Source organism: Nilaparvata lugens, chromosome 5 (assembly GCF_014356525.2).
Source record: "Nilaparvata lugens isolate BPH chromosome 5, ASM1435652v1, whole genome shotgun sequence".
NCBI classification, from domain to species: domain Eukaryota; kingdom Metazoa; phylum Arthropoda; class Insecta; order Hemiptera; family Delphacidae; genus Nilaparvata; species Nilaparvata lugens.
In genome coordinates, this window is record NC_052508.1 from 12,241,683 (window position 1) to 12,261,046 (window position 19,364).

Consider the following 19,364-nt stretch of genomic DNA (forward strand, 5'->3'; position numbering starts at 1 on the left):
GATTAAAATTTAACCGGCTTAACACTCAGTCTTGTATTCTTCTTTTTCACTCTAGTATATTTAAGACAACTATTTATTATACATAACTAGTAATTATTATAGGTAATTATTTTTGTTATCTAGTAATACTTGACTCACATTATTATGTGAATGTTCACTTTGCAGTCTAACTTGTTGCACAGTCTTTAATCAGTTTGTTGCATGGAATGTGATGTATTGCCAAGCAAAGAAATAACACTATCAAGATAAGTTTCCACAGGTCCAGAGTTCATATGGTTTTGTTCAACTCTATTCAGCAGATCTACAATCATTCTGGCTTTATCTGTGATTCTTTCTGTACTCTCCTCATTCTTTACCTCTATCTGCTCCAAAAGTAAATCTGCAATTGTTTCTGTACACTCCACAGTTTTAACCTCATTCTGCTCCAAAAGTAAATCTGCAATTGTGTCTGTACACTCCACATTTTTAACCTCTGTTGGCTCAAAAAGTAGATCTGCAATTGTTTCTGTATTGTCCACATTCTTAACCTCATTCTGCTCCAAAAGTAAATCTGCAATTGTGTCTGTACACTCCACATTCTTAACCTCTGTTTGCCCTAAGTATGAATCTGTAATACTTTCTATAATCTGCACATTCTTAACCTCAGTCTGCTCCAAAAGTGGATTTGAAATACTTCCTATAATCTCCATATTCTTGAACTCTGTCTGCTCTAAGATTGAATCTGAAATACTTCCTATAATCTGCACATTCTTAACCTCAGTCTGCCCCAAAAGTGGATTTGAAATACTTCCTATAATCTCCATACTCTTGAACTCTGTCTGCTCCAAAAGTGAATCTGAAATACTTCCTATAATCTCCATATTCTTGAACTCTGTCTGCTCTAAGATTGAATCTGAAACACTTCCTATAATCTGCACATTTTTGAACTCTGTCTGCTCCAAGATTGAATCTGTAATACTTCCTATGATCTGAACATTCTCAACCTCTGTCGGCTTCAAGAGTGAATTTACATCGACAACTGTATCACAAATAACGGAGAAAGGGGGACTAGTAAGTTCAAAAACCCTACAACAGGCATGGATATGTTTGCAAATATTCATTTTGATAACATTCTCAGTACAAGTGCACTTAAAACTGTGAATACAGATGTTGCATAGGGGACAAGTAGAGCAATTAGGTTCCTCACAAATGGCCTGACATTTGTTGATAACATAGGAGGAGGAATTAACAGACCATGCCTGCCCTTCTTCAATCACTGTGAAAGCGGATGGAGCCATGTCTTCACTAGCTTTGTGCGATTCGTTTATTTGAACGAATCTTGTGTATGCTGAACGATTGGAAAGTTTAATAGAACGTTTGAACAAGCTATCACGGGCCATTCTCATGACGGCGGTGATACTTTTGTCCACACATTTCGCTTTTTTCCCCTCAGCATACACATCTTTCAATAACCTATGGAAAGACTCTAAATACTTGTTGGTGTTTATCCCCATGTCGGTTCGGTAACAAAGAGCCCACTGTTCTGGTCGACAAGCATAGTACTCAAAAAAGTACTCTCCAAACTGTGCAGTATCCGGGTCGTTCAGCAAATTAGTTACAGTTTGTGTCAATAAATCTTGGAACAGATCTTCTGTCGAACAGTTTAGTAAAGCTTTGAGAGTTTGAAACACCGACATTTTTTTCTTTTCACCCCCTCCTATCGTTGACATGTTCTTACGCCAAATTTTGAACAAATGCCATGAGTTCAACAGTTTATGTTCAGGACTACCCATCACTTTACACCAAGCATCATAGAATACTGATGTATCATCATACATGAAAGTGTTACAGCTCACCGTTCCAACCTTTTCTTTGATTGCTTCAAAAAACAATGTGATTTGGTTTTCTTTTGATTTGTTGGAGAAACAGTATGCCACAGGGTAGCAGGCACCAAACTCATCAACTGTTAGTAAAGTGGTCAAATTGAAATCGTAACCACCTGAAGCTTGGAATGCATCGACAAATATCCTTGTGCTATCAAATTTTAAGATTTGGTTGGCTTGGAACGTTGTCATTAAAATTAGTAAAACATCATCAGGGTCAAGTTTGGGATGATAATCACCTTGCTGTTTGAAGAATATAACTGGTGAATATTCTCCAAGTTGGTTCATCTCCTCAAATGACAGAGTTACACTCATTCCGTTTTCCTGGCCACTTTTCATTTGGTAAGCGATGTTGTAGCTATTAACCACATTGTGAAGGTCCTTTTTAGCTAAGAGGAGAACTCGAGGATCGTTATCAAGTCCGTCTAATCTCATGTCATCTATGATATCTTGGAAAGGTACACCATCTTGTAGCCGCCCTGAAAGTGGAAAGATAGCAATGAGAGAGTGTATAAACATTTCAAAAAATCTACAGATGGAAATTACAGAGATATTGCAATCATTCAAATGCTAACGAATCAATTATTATTAACGAAAATCCAAATTAAATGCTGTAATTCACCCTGAAGACTTCTGCTACCGGCACTGCAAATATTGACAACAGGGTAAACAGCTAGATGGAAATTCGATGAGCGCTACCCTGTTGTCAATATTTGCAGTACCGGTAGCAGAAGTCTTCGGGGTGAATTACAGCGTTTAATTTGGATTTTCGTTTAGTAATAATAATTTTTTAAAAATAAATGAAAATATATAAGAAAGAGAAAAAGAGCAAGTGAGTTAGTCGACTGAGCGGAGTTAGGTCTAAGATTCAAGTCGACGGTTTTGTATTTCTCTTTATGTATGTTTATATTTATGCTCCGCATTTACGGCGAAACGAGTGGAAAGATTTCCATGAAATTTGACAGGTATGTTCCTTTTTGAATTGCGCGTCGACGTATATACAAGATGTTCTAAAAACAGGTGCCCTTACTAGCGTGATTCCTCTCATCAAAAGAAGAAAAAAAAGTTCTAATTAACATAGGCCCGAAAATTCTTAGTTACCAAGTTATACAGGATAGAAGATTTCAGTTCCCCTGCCGAAACAAAGCCCTACGGGTATTTGTTAGCTGTTAATTAAGCTGTACAATTTATCGTACTTTATATAAAATCAACAACTGAAAAATTGGGTAAAACCGTTTCCAGACCTGTATCTACAGTAATTTTCAAGATATGTGACGAAATACGCGAAACTTGGTGCGAAAAACAAGTTCCTTTAAGGTTTGAAGTAGATTTAATATGTTAAATGTACAATACACACAGAATATTTTTTTACAGAGCTTGTAGAAAATTTAATTTCGAAGAGAAATATGTAGAATAAGTCTATAATAGACAAACGCAACATTAAAAAAATAATCCTTAATTACATACAAAACGCATGCTGAAAAGACAAAATCTGTTAAGCTCTCTATTTTTAAAAGGAAAATGAGCCTCCTTCTTACGTCAAAAAAAAATGGTTGACTCCATGTTTTCATTTTTTAGATTTATTTTGTAGGTTTTGTTGTCAGGATACTGTATTCTAGTGGCAACCACACTGGGAACCCCTGTTACATGAGAAAATATGGGCTAATATTTTTGTGGTTTCTTATTCTGATAACCAAACGACCATTGATATTATTACCGTAGTATTTTTCATGCACTAGATGTGTGGGTCTGTATTGTCAATGAGATGAAAACAACCTTGAATGATGGAGAAAATAATTATAGCATAAGAAGATAAAATACATAACTAACTGTATATTATACATTAACACTTTTCATAGTATAGGTCGTTTGGGTTCCAAATTTGAAGCCGATCTTTTGTTAACTCAAGCCGATTAATGTTGATTATACTGTCTATTATTACTGTTTTGGCCGGGTGATAGTGTAAGAACGACACAGTATGAGAGACTACAAGCGTTACATAGCTTCACGAAATAGAACTACTAGGACAATCAACTAGAGTTAACAGTGAAATTTGGAACATAAACGCCCTACAGCAGGGGATATCTTCTTATGCTTCCTTTTCTCTATGGTTGGATTCAGCACTGCAGACCTCTAATGGGTAATTAGCAAGTATCAAGTATTTAAGTAAGATGCAGCACCGCTAATGTGTATTATTATTATTATATTCCTATATATTGGTGGGGAGTCACTGTCTGCAGATCCACCACACCATTTAAGCTGTTATACTTCGTTTTACGACTGCCATACTTCAGTCGGGACCGACAGTTTAACGTGCCCATCCTGATGTATGCTAATCTTTTCTATACTATATATATAAACTATGAGAATGCTTTGGATGTGAGCATGCACAATATAAAATGAACTATTATTGACCGAGCGAAGTGAGGTCCAAGATTCAAGTCGACGGTTTTGCATTTCTCTTCATGTTCAAATGTTTATATGTTGCGCATTTACGGCAAAACGCAGCAATAGATTTTCATGAATCTTGACAGATATGCTCCTTTTCAAATTGCGCGTCGACGTATATACAAGGTTTTTGGAAATTTTGAATTTCAAGGATAAAAAGGAAGAGGAGCCTCTTTCATCACTACCTCCGTAAACAAAGCCGTAGTGCATTCGTGTGAGGTCAGCACAGGTAGGGCTCCTACACCAATAAAAATACTAGCTGATATAGATCAGCTGAAATCAACGAATTTTTATTGGTGTAGGAACCCTATCTGTGCTGACGTCACACGAATGCACTACGGCTTTGTTTACGGAGGTAGTGCCTTCATTTGCCAATATTAGAGTAAAAATCAGACTATAGAATTATTCATCATAAATCAGCTGTCGAGTGGATTATAAATTGCATGCCATGACGCATTCAATTCAATATCTCAATGTAACCATAGAGAAACAATAGCGTAAACATAAACAAACTTATGCTATTGTTTCTCTATGATGTAACTTGGTAAAAAATCAGCTGCTGTTTGGACTATTAATTGTATGCCTCATTGAATGCAATTTTTATGCATTATTAAATGAACTATTGATCGCATGCAATAACGCATGCAATTAATAACTAAAATAACATAGTATTATCTCTCGACCTTTCTTTGCTTTAAACTCGGGCTGACCTGTTGCCAGTATGTCTTGAAGGAGATTAGCTTTTGATGTTTGCATTTTTGATACACCAACCCCAACAGCCATTAGCTGTTTTCACACCGATATCTCGCCGACATGATATACTCTGATGGACAGTATAAGAGGAGGCTGTGGTTTATAACTGCGCGAGGTCTACTGTTCACAGAACTACTAGTAAATAAGTGACTGAGCATTGTAAACAAACATACTTGCAAGGTTTTCCTTGGTGGATTTGTCGAGAGAGCAGTGATCAAGCTCGTTGAGATGACCAAGGTGATCCTTCCAGTGTGTCACTGACAGAGAAGAGTCCTGGTTGTAGACAACTTCTATCCTTGAAGGACATGACCGAGTTGTTCCCCTATATCCTTTGGATTTCAAGGCACGTTTCCGGTCTTCAGCGTTTCTCAGCAGGTCTTTAGACCTTTGAAATCGGTGACAAATCAGATACGCTTTCCTTTTCCCATCCGAGAGAACTCTAGTAGAGTTTTGCTTAATGTATTCCACTAGGTATTTCTTTCGTAAGTCAGATCTCCAGACCGAGAAGTCTGAAAGGCAAAAAAACATCACAATTATTAATTGATATTAAGTAATAACTAGTAGTTCTGTGAACAGTAGACCTCACGCAGTATTCTCATCCACAAGTACCTTATTGAAACTATAGACCTTATGGAAATACATCAATAGACTGGCTTCTCCACACATCTGTGTAATTACTTGTCAGCTGATTTATGATGAATAATTCTAAAGTCTGATTTCTACTCTAATATTGGCGTCTGAAAGAGGCTCCTTTTTCCTTTTACATTATCCTTGAAACGCGGTAATAGATTTTCATGAAATTTGACAGGTATGTTCCTTTTTAAATTGCGCGTCGACGTATAAAGGTTTTTGGAAATTTTGCATTTCAAGGATAATATAAAAGGAAAAAGGAGCCTCCTTCATACGCCAATATTAGAGTAAAAATCAGACTATAGAATTATTATAAATTAGCTGACAAATGATTACACAGCTGTGTGGAGAAGCCAGTCTATTGCTGTATTTCCATAAGTTCTATAGTTTCAATCAGGTACTTGTGGATGAGAATACTGCGTGAGGTCTACTGTTCACAGAACTACTAGTTATATTAATTAGTGGAAACAGTATGGATAATTGACTTTCGACCCAATAACTGTTCCTAATGTACTTTATCACATTTTACTTACTTAATTGTATTGTATTTACTTGTTACTTGAGCTGTTTTCTCACAGCCCTGTGCTTGAAATGACTTCAGATGTCATGAGTACAGAAATGGTTTTCACAAAACCTTTATCTGTTAAATTCTGCTCCAGAGAGGAGTAGAAGTCTGTGGAAGGGCCCTACCCCAAAAGAGGTAGCCTTGTCTGGTACACGGACGGTTCTCTCATTGAAGGGACATCTAGCTATGGGTTATACAGTGATTCACCCAGAACAGAACTCTGTGCAAGTCTGGGACAACACTGTACTATCTTTCTAGCAGAAATTTGGGGCATCATGGCTTGTGCCAACATAGGCATTGCCAGACGCTATTGCGACAAGCATATAGTAGTAATCTTGCCAGGCAGCCCTCAAGGCTCTTGACTCTAATCAAATCAAGTCTAAATTGATGTGGGAGTGCCACAAAACACTCAGCAGGCTTTCAACACGCAATTCTGTGCATCTTGGTTGGGTACCTGGCCATGTATTTATTATTTTACAAAGGCGACTTTCTAGAAGTATTTTAAGCCTAGGTGATGATGATGAGATGAATGATAATACAATGAAGGCAGAGTTATGAATGAATAAAAATTATTCGTTATGCTATCCACTTGAATTGATTTGAGTTCACTTTTCAGTCCAGATATAAATAAACTATGTAGACATAGGAGGTAACGAGCGTGCAGCTGAGCTTGCTAAGCGGGGTTCCAGTATGCCATTCTTTGGTCCAGAGCCAAGCTTTGGCATAATTAAAATAACTGCTTTCCATACAATAAGTAAATTGTCCAGGGACTTATACCACCAGCAATTGCAAGGTCACCCTGGTAAGCACTTGGCAAAAGGCTGCTCTTACGTCACCAACTGGCTGGTGAGTTTGGGTAGAGGTCAGGTCAAGCAGTTGATTGCCCTGATAACTAGACACATCCACTTCAGGAAACTCTCAGAATGTAAGCAACCAGGTTATGAATGGGATGTTAGAATAGGGAAAAAACTCCTTGACCTTTTGGAGGATACAGGTATTGGTTTGCCTAATTGAGGCTGTTCGGTACACCTTTTTCTTTTTATTTGAATTGGATAATATTTTTCAATATAATTGTTAAGATCATTATAAGATTAAGAAAAAGTGGCAACTGAAATTTTCAAGTGGTCTAATAAGCGAGTTATGGGTTGTTGAAGTGCTAAACTCCGTTTTCTTTCCAGATCATAAATGGTTTCGAATTTTCCATTGGAGTTTTTTTAAATACATTCAGAATATCATTGGCTTTGTTCTAATATGCGTTTCTTCGCGATTAATGCCAAAATAAACAAGTTATCGAATTTACAAAAAAATGTTACTTTTTATTTATTAACAATATGGGGAATGAAATGTTTTAGTTTGGAAAGATACATTTTTAGAATTTTTTAGATAAGTTCTAATGATATAGTCGAAACCGTTTATGATCTGAAAAGAAAATGGAATCTGGAAATTTAGCACTTCAACATCCCGTAACTCGCTTATTAGACCACTTGAAAATTTCAGTTGCCACTTTTTCTCACTCTTATAATGATCTTAACAATTATTTCGAAAAATATTATCCAATTTGAATAATAAAAAAAGTGTACCAAACAGCCTTAAAATACTTGGGACACAAAATAAGCTTCGGTTGACATGTGAGGTTCTTTGAACCTTTGAATCCTCCCCTTCAAAAACATAACATAGCATAGCCTACTTGATTCTATTGTATGACCAAATAATTGCATTGTTCAAATCAACACCAACATACTATACAGACAATGCTGTTTGAAATTTATTGCAAGGTATGGATGGACTTGGAGCTAGTTATTACCCTTTACCTAATGAATAATATTTTTTAGAATACGGTAGACTAGGTACTGCCTTTGTACTAAAAATTTAAAATGATTTGAGAAAAACTAATTAGTATCAGATTGATGCTGTTTCAGGATTGAATGAATGTTTAGAATACTCCATTACTAATCCTGTGTCCCATGCCTTTAATATGAACTACTTATTAAAAATAGTGAGGTCTGTATTTTACCATAGGATAAGTTCTGTTGGCATATTAGATATTGGAGAAGTAGGCCTGTCATGTAGCCTACAAAACAAATAGGTGCCCTATTCAAATATAATGAACAATAAGTGACCAAGATGATGAAATTCTCATGGTTTTGATACCAAAACTTACCTTCTTCAGAAGAAAAAAGGAATTCCTCTACCTTTGGTTGAAAGGAATGTTTTTCCTCCAAGTGTTGAACAAACTTTGAATGACAAGGAAAGTATTCTTGACAGTCTCCAAATGAACATGAAAACGTTTTCCTACTTCTTTGTTTTTGTAATCCTACATTTATTGTTGACATTTTAATGTTTTCTACATTTAATTTTATTGATACACAAATTAATTTTCTCTGAGATGATCCAATCCAAAAGCCAAAACAATAATCCTAACCTCACATTTTTCAGGTGTTTTGCGTTCTGCGACTGTGCAGAATCTTCTCCAGAACCTCAGAATATTGGGTTTTTAGGTTAAAACCAAATTAACGTGAACTGTTCAACTGTTGTGAAGGTATTTAATTTACTTTGCATTATTGTTTTCCTTCGAAATATACCTATATCACAACAATTATTATTGTAAATTGGTGCATTTTGTTTTCTTTGTCCAAATGATAGGCGTGTTTTTATTTCCAATGTTTCTAAAAATGATTTTTCAACATTTGAGGTTATGTGTTTATTTTTCAAGTAACCAATTTCAATACTAATAAAATTATTTGTATTAATTAAAAAATAATAATTAATCGTTGGTGTGACACCAGTGTTGTCCGTGTGTGAAGCATGATGTTACACTATTAGTGGTGTTTAAGCAGTGTTGTGCTGATGACTCGAGACACCTGCCGGCTGCCAAAATATTGTGTTCCTAGAGCCAGAGAAAGCTCTGGATTATAGATTATATACTTTTAAATTCAGCCCTAGAATAATGAAAGTAATAAGAACCAAGTTAATTCACTGCGATTCGCTTTGACACTTGGTGTCCAAATGTAATACGGACCTAATTATTTGAGTATAGTAGGCTATTATAGAGTTCACTGTCTAAAGTTTACAATAGCCTAATAATACAAAGAATCATTCTAAGTATTCCTGCAGTATTCCTGCTTTGAAAGAAACAACATCGATTACCTAATGTTTAGTTATCTTATTTTCTATCGTTTCTCCAGTCCTATTCAAAAGGCATAATAGTTATTCTACCGTTACAGGGGTTATACGGGTTAAAAGCAATTATTTTATGTCAACTATTACCTCCATGTTACTAACTTACTATGACGTTCTACTTACTCTATGACAGGGGTAGAGAAAGAAGATGGGATGGAGTACCATTTGGAAACGGACTGAGAAGAGGGACTCTTCCTCCTCCTTCTGTTCTCTCTTGTCTACCTCCGCATCCTCATTAATCTCTCTCACTCCTCTCCACCTCTTCCTATTCTCCTTCTCCACTTCTCCTTTCTCTCCTCCGAATTCTCTTCCTTACCCTTCTCCACCACCAATCCTCTTCTCTCTCGCTCTACTTTCTCTTCTACCTTTTCCTCTCTTCTCCACCGCCTCCTCTCCTCCAAATGCTCCTACTCCTCTTCCTCTTCTCCATCATATCTACTCTTCCTCCTCATCTTCCTCGTCCACCTCTTCCTACTTCACCATATCACCTCGTCCTTTTCCTACTCTCACTCTACAGAGCACCTGAAGTCCAGGCGCAGAAAGGACCTGGTGTCCTAACTCCGCCCTAATAAAGGCATAAATATTCTATCAATCAATATTCCTCTTCATCTCCCTCTCTCCACCTCATCAGATCGATTTTTAATTTATAAATATAATAAATTAACAAAATATACAATCTCAATTATGAAAAGATACAAAGATGAAAATATTTTCTTGGACTCAAAATTGTGTGTGTGAATCAAGATATCATTTTGATATAACCTCTAGACGAGTATTCCAAATTTATTTATTAGGTTAGCACAAACAATACAATGATCGGGAAAGAAAAAACAGGTTATTGCCCAAAACTTTTTCAATTTCCTAATTTAGTTTTAAATTGTCCAAATATTATACATAGGTTATGTCCATTTCAATTTTCCACACCAAATCACAATCTGAGAGTTTAGATTATAGATTAAATAAAGAATGAAATAAAAATTAAGGTGTAAGGCAGTTTTGGACGAATGCCTGTTGTTTTCACTTGTATATCTATATGAATGAATGAATAAAATGACCACAGGATGACAGCTGTCGAAGAAGAAGACGGCAAAGAGTACCGTTGGGAGACCGGCTACGAGAAGACATGGGAGGCCATTCGGGAGGACGACGAAGGCCTTCTAGAGGGCGCCGTGGCCGAGATGGTGCAGCGCGCCAAGCGGCGACGACTGGAAGCTCTGTCGGCTGCGGCTGGCCATGTGCGACTTGGTATGATGCGACACGTAATCGTGGTCGTCGATTGCTCTGATGCCATGCTCGATCAGGATCTCAAACCCACCAGGCAGCTGTGCGCTACTAAGGTCAGTTGTCGATACCTGAACGCTAAACTATACTACTAAACCATTCATTATAAGGTAGTCAATAGGCTAAGCGACAACTGTTCTAAACTATTCCACAATATAGTGATTCTCAAGTAGAAAATATAGGGTCTTTCAGTGAAACGATGCGATTTCAATAAGTGACTGAGGGCCAGAGTATTATTAAAGAGCGTACAGACTTCTGCGCCACGATCACGCGCATTTCACCATTCATCAGCTGATTAGTAGTTCTGTGAACAGTAGACCTCACGCTGTATTCTCATCCACAAGTACCTGATTGAAACTATAGACCTTATGGAAATACAGCAATAGACTGGCTTCTCCACACATCTGTGTAATCACTTGTCAGCTGATTTATGATGAATAATTCTATAGTCTGATTTTTACCTCAATATTGGCGTATGAAGGAGGCTCCTTTTTCCTTCTATATTATCCTTGAAATGCAAAATTTCTAAAAACCTTGTATATATGTCGACGCGCAATTAAAAAAGGAACATAACTGTCAAATTTCATGAAAATCTATTACCGCGTTTCGCCGTGAACGTGCAACATATAAACATATAAAACATTTAAAAATTTAAACATTAAGAGAAATGCCAAACCGTCGACTTGAATCTTGGACCTCACATCTCTCGGTCAATTATATCAGTATCTTACTGTTTATGTTCCAATGCAGATATATTAAGTATAACATGAGAAGTGAAATAACCACCTTTCAGACGCACCTTTGAGCGTTTTTTCGGACGGCGTTTATAGGTTGAGCAGGGCATGAAGCCTTCTGATTGGCTGATTGAGTTGGCGCCTGAAAAACCACCAAATGTGGTGTGCCCACAATCCTTCAGGAATTATTCTTATCCAATGGTCACAAAAATGAAGTAAAAACGTATTCTTATTCAATGGTCACAAAAATGAAGTAAAAACGTAGCAATTTACTGTAAAAAAAGTGAAAAATTATTTTTACAATATAGCATCTGCTCATGTCATATTGAAATCTATGCATTTCTTAAGGCTGGCTTTTAACGACAGGACAGTGCATGTTACACAAGTTGTCATGCATTGTGTCATCACAGCGAATGGCTTCGAGCAAACTTGAGTAAATATAGCATACCCGCGATTTCTGGAGGCGCACCCTGGGGACGTCAAACAGTTCTCGTTGACTAGTGTTGTGGTGATGTACATTAGTACGAGTTTTTTGTTGATTTGTTGATTCTGTTTATGATTTTGTCTATTTGGTTTATTCTGTTGATTTGTTTTTCTATCGATTTGTTGAATTTTGTTGATTCTTCTTGATAACATGAGGCAGAGAAGAAACAAGTGGCCGATTATTGTATGGGTATCATACTAACAAAAATCTGGTGTGGCGCACTCACTCAACTTTCCTTGCCGTTATGAAAACCTGACGCTAGTGTTCACGCGCATCTCAAGTCCACTATACGAAGATCTGAGCCAGCTGGTGACAGCACAATAAAACTGGAGACACATGAGGTCTGCTATCTCTTCATAATGAATGACTTAATAGAATCAACAGTTTGCAATTGAATTATCACATTTTCTCGAATTTCGAGCTTATTTCCAATTTCAGGTGAAAATGTTACTGAACATTAATTGTAGAGATTTTCGAGCTCAATCTTTTCCACTTGAATTTTTTTGTTTAAATTGTATTTGAAGCCTGATAATTGGTAATCTAGGATCAAACTTGGCATAGATGGGGCGGAGCTCCTGAAATTTTTATAGATATTGGACTTGTGGCAGTTGATAGAGCTTATCAATGACTGTTTTAGGTATAAATTTGATCAAAATCGTTGGAGCCGTTTTCGAGAAAATCGCGAAAAACCCTGTTTTTGACAACATTTTAGCCGCCATCTTGAATTGCATTTGATCGAAATTGTTCGTGTCGGATCCTTATATTGTAAGGACCTTAAAAGTTCCAAATTTCAAGTCATTCCGTTAATTGGGAACAATACCCAAAAACCACTTTTTTGGACTCAGGGGACATTGAAACGTATAGAAATTTGGAAATTGGGGTACCTTAATTTTTTTCGGAAAGCAATACTTTCCTTACCTATGGTAATAGGGCAAGGAAAGTAAAAATTGGCTAGCAATGTGCATGATGTTTGCTTACAGTTATAATCCTAGCAGCCCGTTTTTGCAACCTCAATATGTCCACAACCTTGGCTGAATGACCCCACATGATTAGACCTTAGGAGATATGGCAGTGTAAAAGTGCATTAGCAGATATGATCGTACTGAAGATAAACGTATGTCAGACAACGTATTATCATTGAAAGGAATATATTTTTTTAAAAAACAAACGATTCAAAATGAACAAAGATACAGATACCGTACTGAACAGAGCATAATTTTGTAGTTATGCTTAATACAACAGATAACCTAACTTATTACAGTAGAACGTCGATAATTCGGACGTCAAAAATCAGGACTCGTCTCTGGCAAATAATAAAATTTTTACTGTGCGTTGTACACATGTTGCTGTAAATAAAATACGATACAGTGCTTTAAAAACGTGTTTTTAATGTATATACAGTACCTTATACTCTACCTACCAATAATTGAATACTGTATATGCAATAATTTTAACAGCTTTGTTTCTTGAATAGTGCGTGCTGACCGTTTTTTTAACGTAATTTCGATAATCCGGATGGGGTCCGGTCCCAATTAATCCGGATTATTGATGTTCTACTGTATTAAAATGAAAATATTTTCTCAAAAAAAAAATACAAAAAACAGAAAAATACAGATACTGTACTGAGCAGAGTATATTATTTATAGTACAAATGTAGTGTATTAAGCTTTATATAAAAAACAATACTTTCAACTAAAAGAAATTACAAACTTGACAAAATTATAAAAGCATAAGTCTATTCTCGAGTAAATGAATGAATTGTTGCTTGATTTGCAGTTGTTGTGCAGCTTCATAGACGAGTTTTTCGACCAGAATCCGATCGGCCAACTGGGTGTGGTTGTGACGCGCAACAAGCGAGCGGAGCGAGCCTCCCAGCTGGGCGGCAATGCTCAAAAACACGTGGCAGCTGTGCAGGCGCATCTCTCCCGGCCCGAGTACTGCGCAGGTATGCTGACAGTTCAAAGTGCATCATGCTGTAGGCATTGCTACAAAGCTTCTTATTCAAGTTAGACTAGGCCTATATGGTACATAGAATCAAGTGAGCTTTTCGTCGACAATTACTCTCAACAATTACGATTCTTCGAGAACTGATCTCGTGTTGAAATGAAAGCTCTTTCCCAAAAATTATCCAAGGTAAGTTAATAATTCTTTCATTTTCGGACTGTGTTCTATGAATTATTGCAATAGGAACAGTTTCGAGCTTCTGCTTGTTGATTATTCCTGCAAGTGATTGTAATAAATAAATGAATAAATTCAATGTATTGGAAACACAAAATGAAATTGTCAACCACTTTTTATTATTATATTTTAGCTCATTATTTATTATTATAATATTTCATGATAATAAAAAGTGGTTGACAATTTCAATTTGTGTTTTCATTATGGAAAAGTAACACAACATCACTCACAACACAACTGTAAGGTCAATATATTGAATTCAGTTTACAATCATGGAACCAGGTACTGTTGGAACCAAAGACCTTCCCAATGATAGCTCTTACTTGAAATTGAAGGCCGCCATTGGGGTATTTTAGCACGAGATATTATATCTATATATTTGTAATATTATAGATTACAAAGGCATTGGTATGTAATAATCTTATAGGTTGCCCCCTCAATGGCCGATTTCAATTCCAAGTACGACACTAGCGCTGCATGTGAGTCTATGCATCTTCAAGGTCTTTGGTTGGAACCTTATCTATGATATTCAAAATACCACTCTATATGAGTGAGGTCGCGTGGTTTCAAAAATAAATTTATGCTTTTTACACTAATTATTATTTATTGATATTATGATACACAAATCTCATGCATGATTATAAAAGCAAAAAATGCTTAGCCAAAAACTGTAATTTTCCCTAATTTTGGTAGAAGTCGGTCCAAAAAATAGGTAATGTTTCTTCACTCTATTTATTTATTATTACCTACTTCATCCACCGACCACCTGTAAAAGGTGTATAATGATATGTCAATTTGTCATTAATCAAACAGCAACATGTTATCTATCTTCTTAAACCTCCATCTTGAGGTTTGTAAAAATGTTTATATTCCTGCACTGAGTAGGCACATATGGATAGAAGCTCTTTTTTCAATAAAAATCTTTACCTGACTTTTCTTTTATGTGAGATGGCAATAAGTTGTACATCCGAATATCTGAACTCCTTACCCCTCGCTCATACATAGTACTTCGGTGTGCATAATCTCTCAAATTATCTGTCAAGTTAGCTCTGTTGTAGTTTTAGACACTGTGTTTCCAAGCTTATGAGGCATATGTTGAGAATGGGAGATGGAAGAGTGGTGAAATGTATATGGAAGGAGATGATATATAACAGAAGAAGAAAAGGTCGACCAAGAAATAGATGGACGGATGATTTGGAACGCGATGTAAGGACGCTTGGAGTCCGTAACTGGAGGAGGCAGGCCGAGGATCGAGACATATGGAGAGGCTATGTGAGGGAGGCTAAGGGTTGTAAAGACCTGTAGAGCTGAGGAGTAAGTAAGTTGAGTAAGTTTCCAATTATAAAAAACACTTTTTTGATGAAAAATGATGAATGTATTTCACTCATAAGTAGGAGCTTCATCAGCCTGATGTCATCAGTTTAAAATATCACTTGGAAACACAGAGTCTGAACTACAACAGAATCAAAGTGTTTCGTCATGGAAAACAACTTAAAAAATAGAAATAAAACATGGATTAGAAACTTAATAGAATTAAAACATCGCACTTAACTTTGATTAAAAAACTTGAAAATCTTGAGTTAAACTTGAATATTTACTTGCTTTGAAACTTGATGTTCAAGGGCCAAGCCACACAAAGCGTTTTCTAAGGCGTTTTCAAACGAGTCGGCAGGGCAGGAAGCTCTCCGATTGGCTGATTGGGTTACCGTTCGGGAATCAGCTGATAATCAGCCTATCGGAGATCTTCCTGCCCTGCCGACTCGTCTGAAAACGCATGAAAAAGCTTCATGTGGCTTGGCCCTCAAACATGTGATTGCAAGAAAAGTCAATAATCAAGTCTAACTCAAGATTTTCAAGTTTTCGTCTGAAAATGCTTCATGTGGTTTGGCCTTAAGTTGACGAATAGAATAGAGTACAAAAACTGTCAATTTGTTTTAAATTTGAAAATCGAAGTTGACAATTATCGTTTGACAGGTAAGAGTGCAAAAACTGTCAATTTGTTTGTTATCAATTTGTATTGAATTTTGTTTGAATTTTTACTGATGTATCAAAATGATTTTAGGTGAACCTTCGCTGCAGAACGCACTGGAGTTGGCCTTGACTTCACTGCGCAGCCTGCCCACGCATGCTAGTCGCGAGATTGTCGTGCTGTTGGCAAGCCTGACCACATGTGACCCCGGTGACATCACTGCTACTATTGAGGTAACTTCTCTCTCATTTCATTTTAATCATTTTGTTTTCCATCACTTACTAGACCTACATAGAGTCACATAATTGAAAATTACAAATAAAGTATCAATCTATAGACGAAAGTTGTAACACACGAAGACAATACTAGTAGTTCTGTGAACAGTAGACCTCACGCAGTATCCTCATCCACAAGTACCTGATTGAAACTATAGACCTTATGGAAATACAGCGATAGACTGGCTTCTCCACACATCTGTGTAATCACTTGTCAGCTGATTTATGATGAATAATTCTATAGTCTGATTTTTTCTCCAATATTGGCGTATGAAGGAATGCAAAATTTCCAAAAACTTTGTATATAAAGCTGCGTACACATATTCGCGCTTCCAACCAGCACCGAGCACGCTCCTCCCTCGTACCGCCCTCGTACCACCATCGAACCACAGTCGCACCGCCCACGCACCCATCATGAACGTTATGGAAGATGTTAGATCTTCTCGCGTTCCCCGGTCGAACCACTGTTGCTCCCCGGTCGATCATCAATCGCTCTGCTGGAGTGACGTTCGGTAGAGGAGCAGAGCGAAAGTCTGTACGCACCTTTAGTCGACGCGCAATTAAAAAAGGAACATACCTGTCAAATTTCATGAAAATCTATTACCGCGTTTCGCCGTAAATGCGCAACATTTAAACATTTAAACATTCAAACATTAAGATAAATGCCAAACCGTCGACTAGAATCTTAGACCTCACTTCGCTCGGTCAATTAGATTCTACATGAAATTTGCAACAAAAAGATTTCAATAAAATTTTCTTATATCGACCTCACTTTTTGAGATCTATCGATTTATCGAAGCCTGTTTCTGTATTTTATTAGACATTCATTTTTTATGTGATTTTTTGTGTTTTGATTTCTTCTATGTATATTGTATTGTGTTGATTTGAATAAAATTATTGATTGATTATTTGATCGATATTTATTAAATAGGCCTACTTACCGTTATTAACACGCCACTAATTAGAAAATTATCAGTCAGAATTTTATTCCAAGGTTATGGTCGGAAGGAGGATGAAATGCCCAATAAGATTCATATAATTTGCTTCATTGTTCAACGTTTTATTAGCACTCAAATTTGAAAAAAATACATTCGCCATATTAAGAACCAATTTCCAATTGTATTCAAAAAGTAACTTCAAACCAATATTGTATGTATATTGGATATTTGCAGTTTTCATTACTTTGGAATTTGAAATTTCCCTTACAAGTTTATACTTATTCGAAACTTATTTCAATTGGAATTGGAAGTCTATTACTTTGTATTTGTATTTACTTTGTAAGTTGTAGAGTGGACATTTATTCAAATTCAAATTTATTTATTCAAGTAAGTTACAATACATTCTGGTTTATACACGAATCTACAATAAATTATAGTACAACAGCTAATTATGCAACAAATTTCACATATTATGAAAACTTATTAATTACAATGAAGATTGAATGCAACATTAGAATATTGATAATATAGTATTGTAATGTAACTACATAAATCAGCGGTGTTTCAACAATGAATAAATTATAATTTCAATGAATAAATATACACCCCACTATAAATTATATGTGTTGGGGTATAAGTAATTAGTTGCTTATTGCGTGTTATAATTACTACTTACAAACTTCATTCACTGATATGGGATTAAAGTTTTTATAATAAAATTAGTAAAAATTTATAATACAAACAATATTATGAAATTTGTAGATAAATATTAATGTACTATTAAGGATAATAATAAGAAAGGTTATTTTTAGAAAAATGAAAAACAGTAAAGAGAAGAATGAAGAATAAATAGTTTCAATATTTACAGTCTAACTAAATTTTCACAATTTTCCACTCCAATATCAACCAACCAGGAAAATAAACTTTTCTTGAACCTGTGTCTATTGAATTCTTCCCTAATGTAACTTGGTATTGAATTGTAAATTTTTGGTCCCAAATATATGTAGTTTCTTTGCCCAAATGTAGTGTTCATCCTTGGTACTATTGAATGCGTGTTTCTCTGCCTTGTTTGATGGTTATGATCTGCCAGTCTTATGTGTTCGTTGTTTCTCCTCATTCGCGTGATGATAGCCTGGATGTAGAGTTGTCTTACACTCAGTACTTTACTGTCCTTGAAAAGAATGTTCGTGGGGAATTGATTCTCCTTGAAGCCTATTATTTTTAGTATTCGTTTTTGAAGTTTATAGAGAGGTTCAACGTGTATAAAATCGTAGCTCCCCAGATAATTATGACGTATCTTTAAATTGATTGCACTAAAGAAAAATAAACAGTTTTTAATGTCTCATAGTTGAGGATTTTACGGAGTTGATAGAATTTGTAGAGAAGCTTCTTGATACGGGTAATTGATAGATTAATGTGCTTGTCCCATTTGAATTTGTTGTCCACTATTGTTCCTAAATATTTTATTTCATTGACTTGTTGAATTGAAGGGCAATCACACGGGTTGTTGGTGCTTCCACACCATTTCTTTCTAAACTTTGTCACGTCAACAAATAAAAAGTCATTCTATTCTATATTATTTGCACTTTTGTTTATATTTTGATTTTTGTATTTTGTGTGTGTTTTCGATCTGCAGTCGCTGAAATCGTGTAACGTGCGCGTGTCGGTGATCGGGCTGGCAGCGGAGGTCCGCGTGTGCGCGGCGCTGTGTCGCGAGACAGGTGGCTCCTACTCTGTGGCCATGGACGACCGCCATTTGAGGGACCTGTTGCGCGAACACGTGTTGCCCCCTCCCTCGCTCAAGGCGCGTGCTGCCGAGGACGAGGCGGCGCTCGTCAAGATGGGCTTCCCGCACTCGGCCAACGCCCAACAGGGACAGTTGAGCATGTGCATGTGGTCAGTATATTCACTCCTACTGAAATCTGGTTCGAATTAGTTTCGTATTACACTACGATACTAGTCAGACACCAAGTTTGTATAAAATCAATAGAATATTCATTGTGTATACATATATCCGACCGTTAATACTGATAATAATCATTCTTTATCGTCATGAGTATTTCGACA

General features: G+C 36.3%; 2 protein-coding genes across 3 annotated transcripts in view; one reads left to right on the forward strand and one right to left on the reverse strand.

Annotated features, from left to right (window-relative positions):
• Nucleotides 1-8,719, reverse strand: LOC111050269. Its single transcript, XM_022336565.2, has 3 exons — nt 8,420-8,719; nt 5,237-5,572; nt 1-2,341 (listed from the first exon to the last, which is right to left on the reverse strand). The coding sequence occupies exons 1-3, from the start codon at nt 8,589-8,591 to the stop codon at nt 186-188; spliced, it is 2,664 nt and encodes an 887-aa protein (XP_022192257.2). The 5' UTR covers nt 8,592-8,719; the 3' UTR covers nt 1-185.
• Nucleotides 8,689-19,364, forward strand: part of LOC111050270 (general transcription factor IIH subunit 2) — a 20,670-nt gene continuing 9,994 nt past the window's right edge. The window contains exons 1-5 of one of the 2 annotated variants that reach the window (XM_039427692.1): nt 8,689-8,797; nt 10,499-10,775; nt 13,714-13,882; nt 16,178-16,317; nt 18,934-19,193. In XM_039427692.1, coding sequence (XP_039283626.1) covers nt 10,500-10,775; nt 13,714-13,882; nt 16,178-16,317; nt 18,934-19,193 — 845 coding nt within the window. In that variant the 5' untranslated portion in view covers nt 8,689-8,797; nt 10,499. Of the gene's footprint in view, nt 8,902-10,498; nt 10,776-13,713; nt 13,883-16,177; nt 16,318-18,933; nt 19,194-19,364 lie in introns of both variants that reach the window. The other variant, XM_039427693.1, reaches the window with a different exon arrangement.

What these genes read in the sequence shown, in the direction of transcription:
- LOC111050269 (XM_022336565.2), bottom strand. Translation starts at nt 8,591, where the DNA reads ATGTCAACAATAAATGTAGGATTACAAAAACAAAGAAGTAGGAAAACG. An exon ending in CCTTTTTTCTTCTGAAGAAG is followed by an intron (nt 5,573 to 8,419) that starts GTAAGTTTTGGT and finishes TTTGCCTTTCAG; the next exon opens with ACTTCTCGGTCTGGAGATCT. An exon ending in CACCAAGGAAAACCTTGCAA is followed by an intron (nt 2,342 to 5,236) that starts GTATGTTTGTTT and finishes TTCCACTTTCAG; the next exon opens with GGCGGCTACAAGATGGTGTA.